Raw genomic sequence first — 19,885 nt, forward strand, 5'->3', positions numbered from 1 at the left:
CCACTGATTATCTTATATGTCTCAATTAAATCACCTCTCAACCACCTTCTCTCTAACAAAAACAGCCTCAAGTCCCTCAGTCTTTCCTCATAAGACCTTCCCTCCATACCAGGCAACATCCTCGTAAATCTCCTCTGAACTCTTTCCAAAGCTTCCTGTAATGCGGTGACCAGAACTGTGTACGCAATACTCCAAGTGCAGCTGTACCAGAGTTTTGTACAGCTGCAGCATGACCTCATGGTTCTGAAATTCGATCCCTCTACTAATAAAAGCTAACACATTGTATGCCTTCTTAACCCTATCAACCTGGGTGGTAACTTTGAGGGATCTATGTATATGGACACAGAGATCCCTCTGCTCATCTACACTGCCAAGGATCTTACCATTCGTCCAGTGCTCTGCATTCCTGTTGCTCCCTCCAAAGTGAATCACCTCACACTCTTCTGCATTTCACTCCATTTGCCACCTCTCAGCCCAGCTATACAGCTTATCCATGTCCCTCTGTAACCTACCACATCCTTCAGCACTATCCACAACTCTACCAATCTTAGTGTCATCTGCAAATTTGCTCATTTATCCTTCCACGCCCTCATCCAGGTCATTTTTATAAATGACAAACCGCAGTGGACCCAAAATGGATCCTTGTAGTACACCACAAGTAATAGAACTCCAGGTTGAACATTTCCCATCAACCTCCACCCTCTGTCTTTCAGCTAGCTGATTTGTGATCCAAACCGCTAAATCACCATCAATCCCATGCCTCCGTATTTTGTGCAATAGCCTACCGTGAGGAGCCTTATCAAGTGACTTGGTGTTTATTTCTTCACTGTCACTGGTGAAAATCCTGGAAATCTCTTCCTTAACAGTGTTATGGGCTTCTCTATGCACCAAGTTTTATAGTAGTTCAAGAGGGTCATGCATTACCTCCTTCTCCAGAGCAATTACTGATGAGCAACAAATGCTGGCCCACCTCGCACATCTCCTATCCCATAAACGAATTAAAAATAAAACTTTCCACTTATCTCTCTGCTCTTTTCCTTTTATTGAGAACATTTTTAAAGTAATATTGGTTGCAAATAGTATGTGAAATTATGATCTAACTCACTTAACTGTTCAATTGACAGTAATATCAGCAGCTCAAAAAGGCCAGTTATTTTAAAAGTAGCTTTATGACATGCACCCATTAAATATTGTTTTTGCTAATCAAGCAGCCATTGAATTAGGAAACATTAGCTAGCCATTGACAGTTTAAAAACCTGACAAAAGTGCTTTTACTTTAATTTACCCTAGTTTACCTCTGACTAATTCACCTAACACTATGGGCAATTTACCATGACCAATTCACCTGACCTGCACATCTTTTGGAATGTGGGAGGAAACTGGAGCACCCAGAAGAAACCCACGCAGACGTAGGGACAATGTGCAAACTCCACAGTCGCCTGAGGCCGGAATCGAACCTGAGTCCCTGGTGCTGTGAGGCAGCAGTGTTAACTGCTGAACCAACTTTGACTTCTTCAAACTCTCTCGCCTCCGAATGTGCGCACTTTAAATCTGTTTCATATATCAGTTTTGTATATTGCAGCAAGTGTCTTATTTTGATTTTCAGACTTTTAATAAAAAATTCACATTGATTTTGTCTACCTAATAGCTAAAGTGGTGGATCTCGATCCCTGTCTATCAAAGAAGCCTCTTGAGGACAGTGCTTGTCATCCTTTTAACACCCGAGGAAGCATCTCAGAAGTGCAGTCCCTTAGCTCTTTCCAATCTGAATCATGTGATGACAATGGTAAGAATTTTCAGATATCAAACTGTTAGCCGTGCATCTTTTTTTAGAGGACACTAAAGATTTACTGGAATTCAATGCTTTTTTTTGTCAGTTCTTGACAATTATCTGAAGACACATGCATTTCCTGCAATTAATAGCTGATGTTTCATTGGCTGTTTATATTATTACTTAAAAAAAGCCCTCTAAAAATCTTGAATATTGCATATTGAATGTACATCATACAAATGAAGTGACTTCCAGCTTCTTCTTAATTTTTGGATTTCAGTAGATTTCTATAGTATGTTTAAGTGGCTATTGGTAAATTTCACTGAGGTTTTTATCTCCCATCTGGGTTAGGTCTCAGTAGGAACGAATTTAATGAGTATTCGGTTGCAAGTTTGCACTAATGGAGGAAGTTCATGAGAGAAATGCAATTCCCTGATATTGATATTTTCATTGTTAACTAAAGATTTCCAATGAAAGCAGTAGTTTTAAAAATATTGTAGTTATCTGATTTAATGTAATATGGCTCGTAGGAGTCACTAATCTTGACTGCTAATATTAACAAACGTTATTAAATAATCACAATGATGTAAGCCCTTGAGTATCTTGTAGCACAGTGACAGTGTCCCACCTCTCTTAGAGATACGTTGTAGCATGTCCATATAGGTCTGTTCAAAATAAAATGCTGTGTAATGCGGTCATGACGCATTTAACACTGTTCTCTAAATTTTTTCTTCAATTTGTGTTAGTGAAATGAGAATATTAACAAAGTTGCAATCTATTGATGGAGTTGTCTGTCATTTTATGTGAGGTCAGCCTTGGGTTATTGTGCTTTATTGGTATAAAAGCTGCAAACATGACAGCAGTTAATGATGCAAAGAAGCACATTAAAGAGGGAAGATGGAACTTCCAAAATTAGCTCTAAAACTCATCAGTGACCTGTAAAAGTTCTATGAATGAACTTTGTCGGTGAAGCTACAGTATCCTGCTTTGATACTAATTGCTAACTTCACACTTGAAGTAATGTGTAGTTTGGAGAACATTAATTTGAGCGCTTGATGTGACAACGCTTGAGAGTGTGTTAGGTTTGCAATATCAGAATTGTGATTTCATAAGGCCCATATACAAAGTTCTGAGTCAGAATGATACATGTACAGAAGGAGGCCATTTGGCCTATCATGCCTATGCCAGAAGACATTTCTCTAAGTTGCAGGCTTAGTTCACGAATATAAACTGATCCATCTAAATGGCAGTGATCAAAATCAAGAATTTTGAATCAGCTCTATATTTGTCAAAGCTTATGGTTTGGAAATTGACTTCTGCAATAGTGATTTGGTGGCCCATTTTAAATGCCATCTAATTTTCTTTTAAGTGAGCTGTCATCTTGTCGTGCTGGGCTTTAGATGGATTGTAATGCGCAAAGATGGTTCGATTTTTTTGAGTATTTTTCCTTACCAGCTGCCATGATTTCTTCAGAGGATCTCACAAGGTCCTTCCAAGTGAAGACATTTATCACTATATTCCATTTGAAATCAATTTTAGGGGCTCAGAAATAAACTTGAAGGCATTTTTCATGCCAACGTGTCCGAGGCTAGCTGGAAATTGGACCTGGGGCCACACTGACAATGTTATACATGCGTTGTGGCGGCTGTTACATCTTCACAGGGAGCTTGTGCTTTGCAGATGCTGAACATCTTGCTGCTTGTCAGCATCCAGCTAAAGACCAGTTCTTGGTGGGGAATTGTAGTGACCAATAGGACAAGGGTGGGGTTCCAAACAATAACTGCAGTTGTGGTAGTGCTACGACTTGGTTCAATTTCAAGTTCTATTTTTAAAATCTAATATTTCAGAAAATTTTCTCATTGATGACCACAGTGATCACCTAAAAAAAAAAAGCTGAGCTGGACAGTCCCGGTTCTGAGCTATTCATCATAAGCTAAGTTTGTAGAGCTTCCCTTCAGAGGTAAAGTTAGAGTCTAATGCTGTTTTATACTTGGGCTTGGCAAACTTGACTCTGGTACTGACGCACTTGCAGATTTGGATTAGGGGGCAAAAGTTGTTTGGAGAAACATTTGCTTCATATTTCCCTCATGTTTGTACATTTGCTGCTAGTATGAATGTGTGTGCAAGGCGAGAGCAGGAACAATCTAGGCACAGCTTAGATAGTCTCCACAGTTGGATGACCTGCCAGTGGCCACTGTCAAATTGCACATGAATTAGAGCCACTTGAATGAAGTACAAGAGGCTGAATATTGCTGGGCAATATTTCCCTTAAAAAGTTTTCAACTACTGAATCCATAGAGAGACAATTCAAGTTTGAAAATGTAAACTATATCCATGGTGGTAAGTCTTGTGTTTAGTGTGTTCAGTGTAGATGACTGAATCCATGGTGCTTTGTAGGGAAATCGTTGAGGCCCTATGGATCTCATAAAGAAGGCCAGAGATGTGCTACATGTCTCCATGGTGAGCCAGGTGACAAAAGGCTGGCTTGTTGATATCCTGAATGTTATCTCAATGGACTTTGCTCTGAAAAGTCTTTCTGTGGAACTGGCCAATTAATGCTCAATTAGACATAGCTTGTTGCTTCAACGTGTAAAGTAGGAGCAAAACTGAAACTGTCCAAAATTAGTTAAAATGGGAATCTTGCAACACATTTCTGATACACCATTTTTGGAAAATATGAATGGGGTCACATGTCTGAGGCAGCAGGGGTTGATGGGGCGTTGTGACCATATGATAATATCTGAACTCCATTCTCTCAATTGTCACCCAGGGACCACAATAATTTTTAAGGTTCAAAATGGGGTTGTGGAGAGAAAATTTTGGAAACACTGGCTTGAGTCATGATAGACAAAATGGGATGCAAGTAAGGCAGGAACCAGGAGAAAGACTTTTCAATAATCTTACAGTACATGATAGAGCAGGACAAGAGACTGACCAGGAAAGCATTAGAATGTTTGTAGCGTTAGGAAACCTTAAATAATTACAACCAATGCATCCATTACCTTTACAGCCACTTCTTTTCAAACCTCTGATGTAGGCCACCAGGTCCAAAGGACTCGTCAGCCTTTGATTTCAGTATTTTTACTTTTCTGTCCTCTAGAAATAGTGATTGTTTTAAATTTCTCCCTCCCTTTTTCCCATTGAGCCTACCCTTTCTCGGGTGCTTTCTGTGTTTTCAACTGTGAAGACTAATAAAACTTACATATTTAAAATCTGTGCCTTAATATCCTTAATTATTCTGTTCTTTTGCAACCACATTTCAGTAAAAGCTGTATAAACCATTTATTTCTATTTGAGCTATTGATTCTTTAATCTTAATATAAATGTTGCAAGCCGTTGGTTATGGAACCTTTTGTTTTTTCACCATGCTTTTCTATTCCATCTTTATTTGTATGACTCTGTCCCATTCATTTGCACTCTAGTTATCTTTATCCCTGTTACTATGCTTTATTGTTTTGATCCTTCTCATTAAACCTCTCCCTTTGTCCTCTCCCTCTGTTTAGTGTAAAGCATTTTCTATAGCTAGGATATTGCTTCCAGCATGTTTCAAGCAAATTCTTTCCCAACAATATAGCCGCCTTTTTCCCATAGATTTAACTTCCTCTTTCACCGCGGTGTCAGTATTCCATTTACAACCATTTCTCCCACACCAAAGTTTCAGTCAGGCTTTTAACTCACTATCAGCTGTAGCTGATGCTAATTTTCTTGTGGTTCAAGTAGTTACAGAGATTATCTTTGGCATGATCCTCATAAATATTTTTGAAATCTCAATGGCCACCTTAAAGGAACTGCACAAGATTTCATGTTTTAAAGATTTGAACAAATTAAAATCACACTCATTAGAAGATATTTATGAGACAGTGTCCAATGAAACAATATGGATAGAAACTAGAAATAAAGGGAAGATGGCCTTAACAGGATTATACGATCGGCTCTCCCATAGTCAGAGGGAAATTGAGGAGCAGATATATAGAGAGATCTCAGATATATGCCCCAATAATAGCGTCGTAATAGTAGGAGATTTTAATTTTCCAACATTGTCTGGGACTGCCATAATGTTAAAGGCTTGGATGATGAGGAATTTGTTAAATGTGTTCAAGAAAATTTCCTTTATTAAAACATTTACCTACTAGAAAAGGAGCAAAACTTGACCACCTCTTGGAAAATAAAGCAAGGCAAGTGACAGAAGTGCTAATAGGGGAGCTGTTTGGGGGACTAGTGATCATAATTCTAAAATAGTTTTTGGAAAAGAATAAGCTTTCCATAAAAGTTGAAGTTCTGAGTTGGGAATAAGGCAAATGTTAGTGGCATGAGACAAGATTTTCAAAAGTTTATTGGAGTAGATTGTTCACAGGTGAAGGGATGACTGACTAGTGGGAGGCTTTCAAAGTGTGATAACTAGAGTTCAGAAACATTACAATCCTGTTAGAGTGAAGGGTAAGGCTGGTAAGATTAGGGAATAATGGATGAATAACAATATTGAGGCTCTAGTCAAGAATAAGGAAGAATCATATATTAGATATAGACAACTGGGATCAAATGAATCTCTTGAGTATAAAGAGTGTAGGGGCATTCTTAAGGAAATCAGGTAAGTATAAAGGGGATGTGCAATACCTTAGCAGATAAACTTAAGGATTATCCAAAGAGATTCTGCAAGTACGTTAAGAGTAAAAGAGCACCTAGAGAGAATACAGCCCCTTAAAGGTTAACAAGGTCATCAATGCGTTGAATCTCAGGATTAAATGAATGTTTCACATTGGCTTTTACTGTGGAGAAAGAAATGGAGGCTAGAGAACTCTGAAATATATATTGATATTTTGAAAATCGTTCACACTACAAACGATGAAATGATGGAGGTCTTAGAAAACCCGAAGGTGGATATGGTTCAATTCTAGTCTCTGGCGACTGTCTATCTGTGTGGAGTTTGCACATTCTCCCCATGTCTGCGTGGGTTTCCTCTGGGTGCTCCGGCTTCCTCCCACAGTCCAAAGATGTGCAGGTCAGGTGAATTAGCCATGCTAAATTGTCCACAGTGTGAGCTGCATTTGTCGGAGGGAAATGGGTCTGGGTGGGTTAGTTTTCGGAGGATCGGTGCGGACTGGTTGGGCCAAAGGGCTTGTTTCCACATTGTAGGAAATCTAATCTAATCCAATCATAAATCTCCGGGATCTAATCAAGTGTATGCCAGGGCATTGTGGGAAGTTAGAAGAAATTGCAAGGCCCCTATCAGAAATATCTGTAACATTTATAAACATGGATGAGGTGCCAGAGGTTTGGAGGGTGGCTAATGTTGTGCCTTTATTTAAGAAAGACAGTAAGGAGAAGCCTGGGGACAAAATAGACCTTGAGTCTGACATTGATGGTGGGTACATATTTGGCCATAATTGAGATAGGATTTACTTGCTTTTTGAGAGGCAAGGACTGATTAGGGATGGTCAGCATGGTTTGTGAATGGGAAATCATGCCTCCAGCTCAATTGAGTTATTTGAGGAAGTACCCAAAAAGTTTAGGGCAGAGCAGTAGACATTGTTGACATGGATTTTTCAAAAGCCTTTGACAAGGTTCCACATGGTAGACTAATTAGTAAAGTTAGATTACGTGGAAGTCAGGGTGAAATTGTTAATGGGAAATAAAAATTGGCTTGATGGTAGGAGACAGAGGATGGTGGTGGAGAGTTGTTTTTTAGACCAGACCTTTGCGACTAGTGGCATTGCACAGGGATCGATATTGGTCCACTTTTGGTTGTTATTCATAGAAACAGTTTCAGTGAGAAAATCAGAGGTATTGTTAGTAAGTTTGCAAATGACACCAAACTTGGTAGTATAGTGCTGAAAATGTGTTGCTGGAAAAGCGCAGCAGGTCAGGCAGCATCCAGGGAACAGGAGAATCGACGTTTCGAGCATAAGCCCTTCTTTAAAAAGGAATTTAGCACGCTTGCCTTCATTGCTCAGACATTTTGAGTATATGAGTTGCAGTATCATGTTGAGGTTGTGCAAGATGCTGGTGAGGTCTCTTCTGGAGCACTGTGTGCAGTTCTGATCAACCTGTTATAGGAAAGATGTTGTTAAGTTAGAGAGGTTTCAGAAAAAATTAACCAAGATGTTGATGGGAATGAACGGTTTGAGCTATAAAAATAGACTAGATAGGCTGAGACTTTTTTCACTGGAGCATAAGAGGTTAAGGGGTGATCTTCGAGAGATTTATACAATCATGAGGGGCATAGACAAAGTGTGAATAGCAAGGGTCTTTTTCCCTAGGGTAGGGAAGTTTAAAATTAGAAGGCATTTTTTAAGGTGAGAGGAGAAAGATTTTAAAAAGGAGACGAGGGCCAACCTTTTTACACAGGGTGGCTTGTTTGTGGAGTGAACTGCCAGAGGAAGTGGTGGATTGCTGGGACAGTTACAATATTTAAAAGACATTTGTATGACTACCTGAATAGGAAAGATTTGGAGAGATGAGGGCCAAATGCAGACTAGTGAGATCAGTTTAGCTTGGGAAGATGGTTTGCATGGACTAGTTGGACTGAAGTGTCTATTTCCATGCTTTATAACTCTGAAGTGCTGTTCAGTAGGTCACTAATAAACTAAACTACAGAAATAATGTCCCTACTTCAATTGTTGATATGGCTACAAATTCCACAGCATGGTTATACTTTACTGAGTAGTCTCTACTGAATTGCAGACTTCAGTAACCAGTCCAATATCACTGCCAACGTCCAGTAGGATCCTTTCTCCCGGTTCTTCCACATAACATTCACAGCTGTTAAAAGGTGCTTCTAAATTCTTAAGTGTTAACTAATTCTTAGATTCTTAAGCAATCTCACCTAGCACTCCAATATCCAATCCAATCCAGGCACTGACTGTTCCAGAACATGTCCCCTCAGTCCTGTACTTTGCAATGTAATGATTTGTAGAAGCTGAAGCTGGGGCTTCCGGTTTATCAACTCTGAACCAACATTTCTTGAGCTGCAGGCACTTAATACAATGTGGTTGCTATAAATCACAGTGGTATCCACCAGCTCCCACATAGTACAGCTGCAATACATTGCCTGCCTTGCCATATTAACTGGTAAGTGATTTAACTAATGTTTCAGGTTTTGAAATATTACTCAAGGAATTACATGCAGCTTTTTTACCCAGATTTACATAAGTAATATTGAATGTAGTAATGTATTTATATATCCTTCATGCAAGCTTAAGCTCCTGTCCAGTTTAAAGAAAGGTGTCTTAACAGTTTGACTTTCTATTTGCATGTAAACTCTGGACTTTAGCTCTCAGATTTCTGTGTCATGCTCCTCTTCCTCAGATCATTCCTGATTCTGTAAAACACTGGAACAACATTTCTTCCATTACTGTGCTGAGATTCCTCACTCTCAATGTCTAAGTTCCGTAATCTGTCAAGCTAGAACCATGAGCTGGCAAAAAAATTCCTACTTTATATTAGTTGGAATTAATTTCACAAAATTGAGTCAGTACCTGCAGACTAGGGAACCACTTTTCATTAGCCATTAAGAAAAGAATTATGCTCACTGCTACTCAAGACCATAAGACTTATGTGACTAGAAGTAGGCTATTCAGTCCATTGAGGAGAAAGTGAGGTCTGCAGATGCTGGAGATCAGCTGAAATCAGTCCATTGAACCAACTCCATCATTCAACAAGGTTCTGGCAGTTAAAACTCCTGTTGCCTGCTTTACCCCATATCACTCCATTCTCTTACTGATGAAACATTTATTTATCTCTGCCTTGAATTTATAAATGACCCATCCTTGACAGCCCTCTGTGGTAAGGAATGCCACAGATTCCAAAAGGCATTCAATAAAGTGCCACATACATGACTTCTTAAGATAAGAACACCTGTACAGGATAGTATATTGACATGGATAGAGGATTGGCTAACTAACCGAAAACAGTTGTATGAAGGGGCAGATTCATGATGGCAGCCTGTGAAGTTCCACAGGTATCAGTGCTGGGGCTACTATTATTTATATATAATAATGACTGGGATGACAGAAGAGAATAACTATTGTCAAGTTTGCAGATGTCAGAAAAATAGGTGGCGAGGCAAGAGTGAGGATAACACAGTGTCTACAGAAGAAGACAGGCTAAGTGAATGGGCAAAGGTTTGGTAGATGGAATATTGTGTTAAGAATGAGAGGTCATGCACTTTGACAGGAACAATAGAGGAACAGGAATATTATTTAAATGATGAAAGACCGCAGAAAGCAGTAGCATAGATTCAGGAATGTTCATGTATGAATCACAGAAGCTAGTATCCAAGTTCAGCTGATAATATGGAGAACAAAATGTTTTGGTAACCGTTATTTCAAAAGTAATTAAATATAAAAGTAGAGAAGTCCTGCTAAAACTGTACAAGGTATGAGTTAGACCACATTGTGAATTCTGTGCACAGTTTTGGTCCCTTTATCTAAGGAAAGATATACTGGCATTGAAGACAGTCCAGACAAGGTTCATTTAGTTGATTCTAGGCATTGGGGAGTTTTCTGGTGGAGAGAACTTGAGCACATTGCTCTTGAACTCATTGGAGTTCAGAAGAATGAAAAGTGACCTTAATTAAATCATGTAAGGTTCTTAGGGGGCTTGAGATGGTAGATACAGAGAGGACGTTTCCTTGTTTGGGAGAGTCTAGAATCAAAGTGTAATCACAGTGTAATGGGTCGACCATTTAAGGTAGAGATGAGAGGTAATTTTTTTCTGAGGGTAGCCAGTCTGTGGAATTCTTTCCATAGAAGGTTGTTGAGGTTGAGTCATGAAGTATTATCCAAGCTGATATCAGCCTTTAATCAGTAAGGCATCACGAGTTCTGGGTCAAAGGCAGGAAAATGGAGTTGAGGATTATCAGATCAACCTTTTGATTTTGTTATATTTTGGAGTAGACATGATGGGCCAAATACCCTATTACTTCTACGTTTTGTTGTTCTATAGACATAGAAAATTCCTTGTCTGTTTGTTCACCGCAAAACATTGAAATAAACTACAAGTAAATCCCAAGTGTTACGTCAATATTTAACATAAAGTAGATTTTGCAGAGAGAGATCAATCTTTAAAATACTTTGAATATCTTCAGCACCTTTTTGAAATTGGTATTCTGTTGTCTGTTGAGTTGAACTCAATGATAAATCAAATTGGCAATGGTAGAAGATCTAAGCATTACAATACATGGTGTGGCAAAATTTGACTATTTTTCATGATTTTAATTTAGTTTTGTTTTCCTTGTCAATTTGCAATATTTTTGTTCTTTGAATCCGTAATAGTTGAGAATGCTACCAACTAAAAATTACAAATATTTATGTAACTTTATAGAGAAATTTGGCAAGTTTCTTGCATGAATGTTTTTGAAATGTATTTGTTTTGCTCAATCTAATCACTTTCATCGGTAAAGACTTTCCATAGTGACTCGTTGATTATTTTCCTTTATCTTTATCGAGGATTCCATTATAGCTTTTTTCATTGTTTTGTAAAGTTGCTAGTAAATATGAATTAATTTACAGTCTTTCAGCAGGAAACCGGAAGTGCATTCCAAAGATAATAGTTGTGTAGTTTTGAATTCAGTAGCATATTATGTTTAATGCAGTACTTTAGACTTGAGAAACAAACATCTTTGTAAAGTAAGCAGTGATCACCAAGAAAGTCTGTTTCCAGTTATGTTCCTGAAAATGTCAACATGGGGCTTTGTAGGTGAACTGCATAGCAATCTATGTATTAATTGCTCACAGATGGGAGTGCCTAGCAATTAAATTCTCCAGCGTGTAAGAACAGCGACATTTAACCCTGTTTTTAAAAAAACTGTCCTCGTTGATATTAGTTTTTGAAAGTATGTAGTTATTCTCAGTATCTATGTTATGGTTTTTCTAACCTCTGTTCTTGGGTTTTTGCAACTACAAGAACTGTCACAGTGTTAAAAAGCATCACAACTACAAACATCTCTCTCTCTCAAATTTTCCTCAGGAAATTAATATTTTCTTGTATTTCTTTTAAATCTCAGACACCTTTCACTCCGAACTAAATAGGAACATCAGCTTAAATTAGCTGTTATATCCACTTGTGGCAATAGGGAATATTGATTTTTTTTGTGCTTGACTGCATTCCTTGTGAGTTTTCTGTGAAGCTTACAGAAACAATCCAGAAGTACATATCTCGCTAACAAAACCATAATCAAAGAGTAGCCAGAGAACCTACTGATTACCAAATGCCTCATAAGCTGAGGTGAACCCATCAGATGTTTGGGCATTGCTAATGATTCCATTATGTTCTAATCATATTCTTGTTACTGAAAATAAATTTTTGGCTGTAGGTTTGTAAATTTGTATTCTAAACAACAGCCAGCTAGAATAAAAATGATATGAATGTATTTTAAATTTTTGTACTAATTGTAAATTTATTTCAATCTACTCCTTCCCAATCCTCCTGCAAGCTTCCATAGTGACTGTAATACACCTTGTCAATACAGTTGTTGACTCGGTAGAAAAAGAAGGTATATTTTTTTTTACAAAGCTCAGTTATAAGTGTATTGTGGTTAATTAAACTCTTGTATGTCTTTAACACGTATGTAAATGCAGTGAGAGTGCTGTTTATCCATGTAGCAGGGGTTTGGCTATCATTAATTATGAATATATCCAGAATTTTAATTTCCTTTTTCCAATAAGAGTCGTAAGCATTGGTAGAAAACATTACATTTTCCCAAGTCATTCACCAAACAACAACGATGGCAGCTTGAGTTTCTTTCCTCTGTATCCAGCATATTTTCTCTTCCCTTTTTTTCCATCTAGAAGTGTAAAAGAATAGGATTGTCCTCACAATGGAGCTAGTTCCATACTTGGTTTTGGAACAGTGCATGTTCAGGAGCATATGGTCTGTTGTAAATTCACTCATAACTTTGGCATTTTTATTTGCTTGCCTCCTATTTGTTAGTTATCTCTCTCTCCGGGTTGTGTACCATGCTATAAAAATAGACTACAGGTATTCTCCAGGAAAATATAGTATCTAATTGCTTAGCAACCATTTAAGACATGTGGTGTTTTTTTAAACAGTGACTTGGAGGAGCAATAACAGCATAAGTTGCCAAAATTTAGTGAGGTACGCTGGTCTTCTGTTAAATATTCAAGTTCAAAGTGTACCTAAGTGCACACATTCAGTGGGTCTAAAGCATTTAAAATCCATTATTTTGTTCCACTCTGCACAAAATTTTGTCTTAAACTCTGGTAGACCAAAGACCTACTGTAAGGTAAAGCTGAGATAAATCCTGAGAGACATTTTACAGTTCTCTGCCAGCTGTATCTGCAGGTCTGGTGTGGGGAACACACATAAAATAGGAATGGTGAATGACCTGCCACCTTCCGATGCACCCCAACGTGTCCCACAATGTGGTGGGTTGGTAAGGCAAACATCAGCTTGCCCAGGTTTACACCTGTTAATGTCCTTGACCAGCCAGTTATCAATTAGGAGCCCCATTTGTGCCTCTATTTCCCCAATAGGTGGGGAAAGTCAACCAAGAGGCCAGTGCAGTCTTCCAAAGCTGCTGGTCAATGGGCAGGAAGGAAGGGGTGTATCACCTTTTTAAGTCATGTTCTGTTCACATTGGGATCCCTCCAACTAGATGGAACCAGTCTTTTGTGATCCACACCTCCATTTCCCTGCCCGTACCCACCCACTTCTCCTAGTCCCAGAACACAATTCCACACGCATCCAAATCTCTTTCTGAAGTCCTGGGGCCCAAAGCTCCAGACCTCCCTTACTCTACTTTCAGTGGTATCTTTTCCTGAGATTTCTTTTAGAATGGCAGTACCCAGTATGTGCTATCATTGCTGAGAGAATTACTGGCAGGATTTCTGTTCCCTCGGGTATGAAAATCCCACTCTCTGATTAAGGCCACCCCCAGATATTACTGCAGTATTGACTATTTTAATAATAGACATTTGACTAAAGACTGATGTTTCACTGGGACAGGGGTCAGGAGGGAGTAAGGGGGCATGTGTGCCAGATTGAAGTCTTGTGATGTAGGAGCTGCTGGTCTGGTAAGCACGATATACTCCCCATTTCCCATTCAACTCACACCCCTACTTCCTTTAAAAGATCAAAAAATTATTTTGCGTACATTTTACTGAGAAAGGAGCATAGTTGTCTTTTTCCTCGGTATAAATGTGAGGAGTGCGGGTTATGATCTAATTGTATTTGTGGCACACAAACCCATAATTTGAAGATTTCCCAGTCTTAGTGATCAATTTTATTGTGCACCCCATAAACCAGGAAGAGCTGGTCTAATGTTTGCTTCTTCCTTGCATCATGGAAAATAGCCAAATGATGTAATCCACTGGCACGGCAGTCAGTTCTGCACCTGACTGTAGCATTTTGCAGGTAGATAGTGCCCCATGAATAAACTCTGGTGGAAGTGGAACCCACACAAGTTGTGAATTATGATTGTGGACAGAACTGTTTAGTCTCTTTGGTTTAACAATGTGTCCTGGCAGGAATCGCCTGTTATTTCCATGAATGATGTACAAGTGTCCAACTTTGTAATGGAGTAGAATGCTCAGAATATTTTGTTTAACTACCTAACCTTAATACCTTCTCCTAATAGTTAGGCAACTTATTACTTCGAGAGAAAATTGTCCAATGAGTACTTTTGACTGATTGTTCCATTATTAGATTGTTGTATTTTCCTGGAGTATTTTCTTTGTTAAATTCATTGGTGTTTTCTACTATTTATTTGTGTCTCAGCTGTAGTTACGTGAAAGGCATTTTAGTTTGAGAAAGTCATAGTTATTTTGTCATTGAGCTAGGGAATTTTCACAGCCATCTATATCGTATTGTGAAAAGGTTTTAAAACATCACTTCTGGTAAACAGCACTTAACTGCTTTAAAGTGTACGTATGTAGCAAGCAGGTGATTAAATTGTTTGTTGCAAGCAAGCACATGGAATGCTGTGTAGACCTTTCTTTAGAATTCTGGTGCTTTAATATTTCATGTTTTCTTCCCTTTACTGCTCTTTCCCATCTAAAGAAACTTTTGCGGGTCATGACCTCAAGAACTCAAGAGGTGACTTTTGTCTGCATGCCTTTATTCTCTCATACTCACAACTGGGCCTCTTTCACTTTAACATTCACTGCACGTTGATTTGCATAGCGGCAAGGAAGTTAATCCATTATTCATATGTTTGGTTTAAGTCATTAATGTGTGTTGTAGAAAATCAATAAGATTTACCTTTTAAATCCTACTCCAGCATTTTCTATCCAAGCACAGCAGCCACTGTATTTGTAATATAACCAGAATAACATTGCTCGCTAATTTAAATCCATGTACATTTGTTATGGTTGTGTGCTGGCTGTCAATTGATGTCATTTTAAAGCATCAAGGTTAAATTGTATTTGTCTGTCATTTGTAATGGGTTGTGCCATCTCAACTGTGTTCTGTTGCACTTTGGAGACTTCAATCAGCACTAACATTAATTACCAATTCTGTATAAATTACATTTTGTTCTTGATTTTTGTATGATACTAAAGGTCTGGTTCAAAGCTAAATATTCTAATTTTTCTCCTTTTCTGTGCAAAAGCATATCACTGGGACACTTCTGATTGGATGCCAAATGTTCAGCTCCCTGGTATCCAGGAGTACCCACAGTATGAGGTAGTGGAACACCCAGCCCCTCTTTACTCTGATCCTAATGCCATTGACACAGACTACTACCCTGGAGGATATGACATTGAAAGTGATTTCCCGCCTCCACCAGATGATTTTCCAATTCACGAGGAGTTGCCACCACTGCCACCGGAGTACAATGAGTTTGATTCCTTACAGCCACCCCGGGACATGCCCATGGCTGGAAGTCTGAATTCAGCATCGCAAAATAGACAGCATTTTAACATGAATCAATATCTACCCCATCACCATTATTCTGCAGACCTCTCAGAACCTCAGAGTGCAGTCCCTGCTGGAAGCAATTACAGGGGAACCTACACATCCTACTCTTTAACATACAATGATGACTTTGAACCACCCACTATGGATAACATGTCTATGTCTGTGTATACATCCACTACTGCCTCTTGCTCTGATGTTTCAGCTTGCTGTGAGATGGAAGAATCTGAAGTCATGATGAGTGACTATGAAAGTGGGGATGAAGGCCACTTTGATGATGTGACTATTCCACCACTGGATTCTCAACAACACACAGAAGTCTGATGATTAACAAAAATTAAAGTGCCTGGGCTTTAACTGAAATGCATCATGCTCCAGCTTCTATATTTGACAAGTACTCAATGTTGTTTTTGCATATTGATTTGCAAGTGTTGTTGAGCTAATTCCAGCATGGCTGCACTGGATCATGCAGCATGGTTCTACACATCAGTTACTTTTACCTGAGTTACTGGAACTGGACTTAACAAATTGCATTTACATTGGCTGTGCCATTTCCGAATGTGGTTTTGTATCAGTATCAACATGCAGAATATTGAAGGATTTTGATATCTGCTATTATAATAACAAAACACCTTATCATTGTGGTATTCTTGGTCTGTATTTATGTAGTTCTAATAATACAGAGATTAATTTTTTAAAAGACTTTTTCCTGTCCTGCGATTTCTTTTGTAAATTTAATGTACAGTTCTGATTTAAATAGTTTAAACTAGATTTTGTAGATATTATGTGGATTTTTTTCAGAATTTTAGTGCTGTTAATCACTTGCATTGACATTGGCATACCCTGACAGTTATGTGCAAACTAGGGATTGGGGGTTTACACTTAATTTTATTATTTCCAGTAAATTTAAACATTTCACCCTAAATATTTTACCGAATGTACCATAATGCCAAGTTGGTGTGAATGAGTAGGTTTGTTTCGCTATGTTGTTTGGGTCTGATGCATAAAAATGTCTTAACAGTGAGTGATTAAATTTCTAATTGTAAATTGTGTGGATTTATTTCTCTGTGAAAGGGGACCTACTGAATTTTTAGAACCAAAACTTTGCAAAACCTGACAATGACTTTGTAAAGCTCTCTTTATGTGGTGCAATGGTTTTTAAATGAAACTTCCATTAGCATACACTCTCTTACTTTGCATTGGTAATAAATTGTGAAAATGAATTGCCTCTTAGTGTCTTTGTGAATGCGATAGTTGAATGTTGCAAGAAACTAATTCAGAAATACATTAGCCGAACTATTATGCTCAAGTACTTTGTGGATACTGTGTCCTTGAATTTCAATGTGCATTTCTCCATCTTTTGCTGTAGGTTTGGCGAAAGATCAAGACAACTTGTATTGAAATTCAAGACCTTTTAAATATGTCATTTTCTCTTAACGCTTTACATGCCTACATTTAATCTGAAAAATGTTATTGATCTACTTATTATGTCACTTTCACCATGAGAAAGAAAACCATGTTTTACTATTAGAATTTATTCAGGAACATTTTATTGTTAAATACACTAGCATAAAGTCTTCTATATTTTATCCGACACAAATGACTAATGTTCAAAATAAATGAAAGAAATCAAGATGTAAATCTTAGAACAGCAGCAAGCACAACTTGCTTGTCAAATTTCTTGTCTTGAAATTCATTTTTTTAAAAGATTTATTTTAAATTTCAAAGCCCAGCCCAAAAACCTCATCTACAACTGGATATTGTTAACCCATATCCATGGGCGGCACGGTGGCACAGTGGTTAGCACTGCTGCCTCACAGCGCCGGAGACCCGGGTTCAGTTCCCGCCTCAGGCGACTGACTGTGTGGAGTTTGCACGTTCTCCCTGTGTTTGCGTGGGTTTCCTCCGGGTGCTCTGGTTTCCTCCCACAATCCAAAGATGTGCAGGTCAGGTGAATTGGTCATGCTAAATTGCCCGTAGTGTTAGGTAAGGGGTAAATGTAGGGGTATGGGTGGGTTGCGCTTCGGCGGGGCGGTGTGGACTTGTTAGGCCGAAGGGCCTGTTTCCACACTGTAAGTAATCTAATCAAAAAAAATAATAGTTGGAGAGTGTTTGATATATTTGGATTTAAGAAATGCTCTTGTAAAGTTTCTCGTGTGCTGGATTCAACATTAACTCTGCTTTTCTCTCTACAGCTGCTGCCAGATCTGAGTTTCTCCAGAAGTTTGTTTCTTTGTTTCAGATTTCCAACATCCACAGTTCTTTGTTTTATTATAGGTTGGGAGGTTTGACAATTTTATTTTGTAAACTGAAGGTTAAAGTTCTCAAAACCTTTTTTTGTTTTAGGTAAGTGTTACTAATTAACATGCAGTTTTCTTTAATGGACTGTTCAACAACTTTGCTAATGGTTTTTGTTAATTGAATATTAAGTTTACTAAAACAGTTTTTTGATAACTTTCCTGTTGCGTTTGTCTGTTCAGTTCAAAAAGTTGATGACCATTTTGATGACTCAAGATTTTTCATAAATTATCTTTTCATGTTTTGTGATTTTTATTTTAATAGGTATTTATGTTAGAAATTGTATATAGTTGCAAACTGAGGAAAGTGCATCATTTTGTACTTTTGTGATGTTATTGCATGATAGTAGTACAAATAGCAAACATGCACAACAGCAAGTCATTGTATTTTCATTCATTAACTTTACAAGGTGCAAATTTTATCTGTTTTTAAGACATGCTTTAAAGAAATTCAAGAAAATACAGGGTCTGGAATTCCAAAGTGTGCAAAATGGACTGCACAATATTGAAGAATTAGTCCAAATGGGTCTGAATGTTAGGATGAGTCCAAATGGGAACAGCTGCAATTTTAGGACTTTTACAAAATATTGGTGTTTTCTCCAAGTCTTTGAATTATATTTTTTTGTGCTTTTATTTTGAGAGCAGTGTCTTCCCCTGTCAACAGCCATAGATTTTATGATGAACCATACTAGTAGCCTCCCAGCTTTTTGCAGACACTTCTAAGAGAGATTTGCTTTTCTTAACAGCTGTGTAACTGCTCTCAAACCAATGACAGTTTTAAACCAGCTGCGTCATGATCCAGGAACTCTGATTTGCAACCCTTGACTCCACTGATACCATGCCTGCATTTTCAAGCTCCCAAGGCTTTGTGCCCACCACCCATAAGCAATATAGCACTGAAGAGGATCTTTAGTCGCTCGTATTTGTGATAATGCTTTGGATCAGTCCAAAACTAATCTTGCTGTCCTGTTCTATCTATAGCCTTGTTTTATAGCTTCAAGTTATCCAATTTTGTGTTAAAAGAAGTGCAAGTGTTTTGATTCATGTGATAAAAACACTGTTGCTTACAAAGAGAAGGTAGGTTGGGTACAGTGGAATAGTTCTACATGGGACAATTGGAACTGCAAAGGGAGCTCAGCATTTGGAGTATGGGAAAAGTTGCGGTTCTACAGAACATTGGTGAGGCCACTTTTGGCGTACTGTGTATAGTTCTGGTCGCCCTACTATAGAAAGAATATTATTAAATTGGAGAGGGTGCAGAAAAAGTTTACTAGGATGTTACAGGGGCTGGAAGGTTTTAGTTATAAGAAGAGGCTGAATAGTTTGGGACTTCTTTCACTGGAGTGTACAAGGTTGAGGGATGACCTCATATAGGTTTATAAAATCATGAGCATAGCTATGGCAAAGGTCTTTTACCTATGGTTGGGCCATTCAAAATTAGAGGACATAATTTCAAGGTGAGAGGAGAAAGATTTAAATGTAACATGAGGGGCAACTTGCTCTCACAGAAGGTGGTTTGAAAATGGAATGAACTGCTAGAGGAAGTGGTAGATGCCGGTACTTTTAAAACATTTAAAAGATATTGGACAGGTACATGAATAGGAAAGGTTTAGAGGGATATGGGCCAAATGAACGCAAGTGGGACGAGTTTACTTTGGGAAACTTGGTCAGCATGGACGAATTGAACTGAATGGTATGTCTTAATGCTGTATGACCTTATTTAAATTTGACCATGATTTCAAATTCGTTAAATGCTCCATAGTCTGTCTTTTGCTGATGCATCAACAACACAATAAAAAAGTATAGCACTTACATAACATGCCCACAAGGTAAACTTAAACATATTTTTAAAACTTGGCAGTGTGATCAGAATTCAGGTAATTTTTGTAATTTATTTTGCAGTTTAAGAACTACATTAAACTTTGCAATACAACTTATTTGCTAT

General features: G+C 38.1%; 1 protein-coding gene across 5 annotated transcripts in view; it reads left to right on the top strand.

Moving 5' to 3' along the window:
• Nucleotides 1–16,866, top strand: part of fat1a (FAT atypical cadherin 1a) — a 204,968-nt gene extending 188,102 nt beyond the window's left edge. For 2 of the 5 annotated variants that reach the window (XM_043689861.2, XM_043689853.2), the window contains exons 26-29: nucleotides 1,649–1,786; nucleotides 12,204–12,263; nucleotides 14,789–14,824; nucleotides 15,339–16,866. In XM_043689861.2, the coding sequence (XP_043545796.2) occupies nucleotides 1,649–1,786; nucleotides 12,204–12,263; nucleotides 14,789–14,824; nucleotides 15,339–15,967 (863 nt within the window). In that variant the 3' untranslated portion in view covers nucleotides 15,968–16,866. The remainder of the gene's footprint in view (nucleotides 1–1,648; nucleotides 1,787–12,203; nucleotides 12,264–14,788; nucleotides 14,825–15,338) is intronic. The other 3 variants (XM_087988561.1, XM_087988569.1, XM_087988573.1) reach the window with 3 other exon arrangements.
• Nucleotides 16,867–19,885: the final 3,019 nt, after the last annotated feature.

Source organism: Chiloscyllium plagiosum, unplaced genomic scaffold (genome assembly GCF_037043375.1).
Source record: "Chiloscyllium plagiosum isolate Xiang-an unplaced genomic scaffold, Cpla_swu_hap1 HiC_scaffold_1, whole genome shotgun sequence".
Taxonomy (NCBI): domain Eukaryota; kingdom Metazoa; phylum Chordata; class Chondrichthyes; order Orectolobiformes; family Hemiscylliidae; genus Chiloscyllium; species Chiloscyllium plagiosum.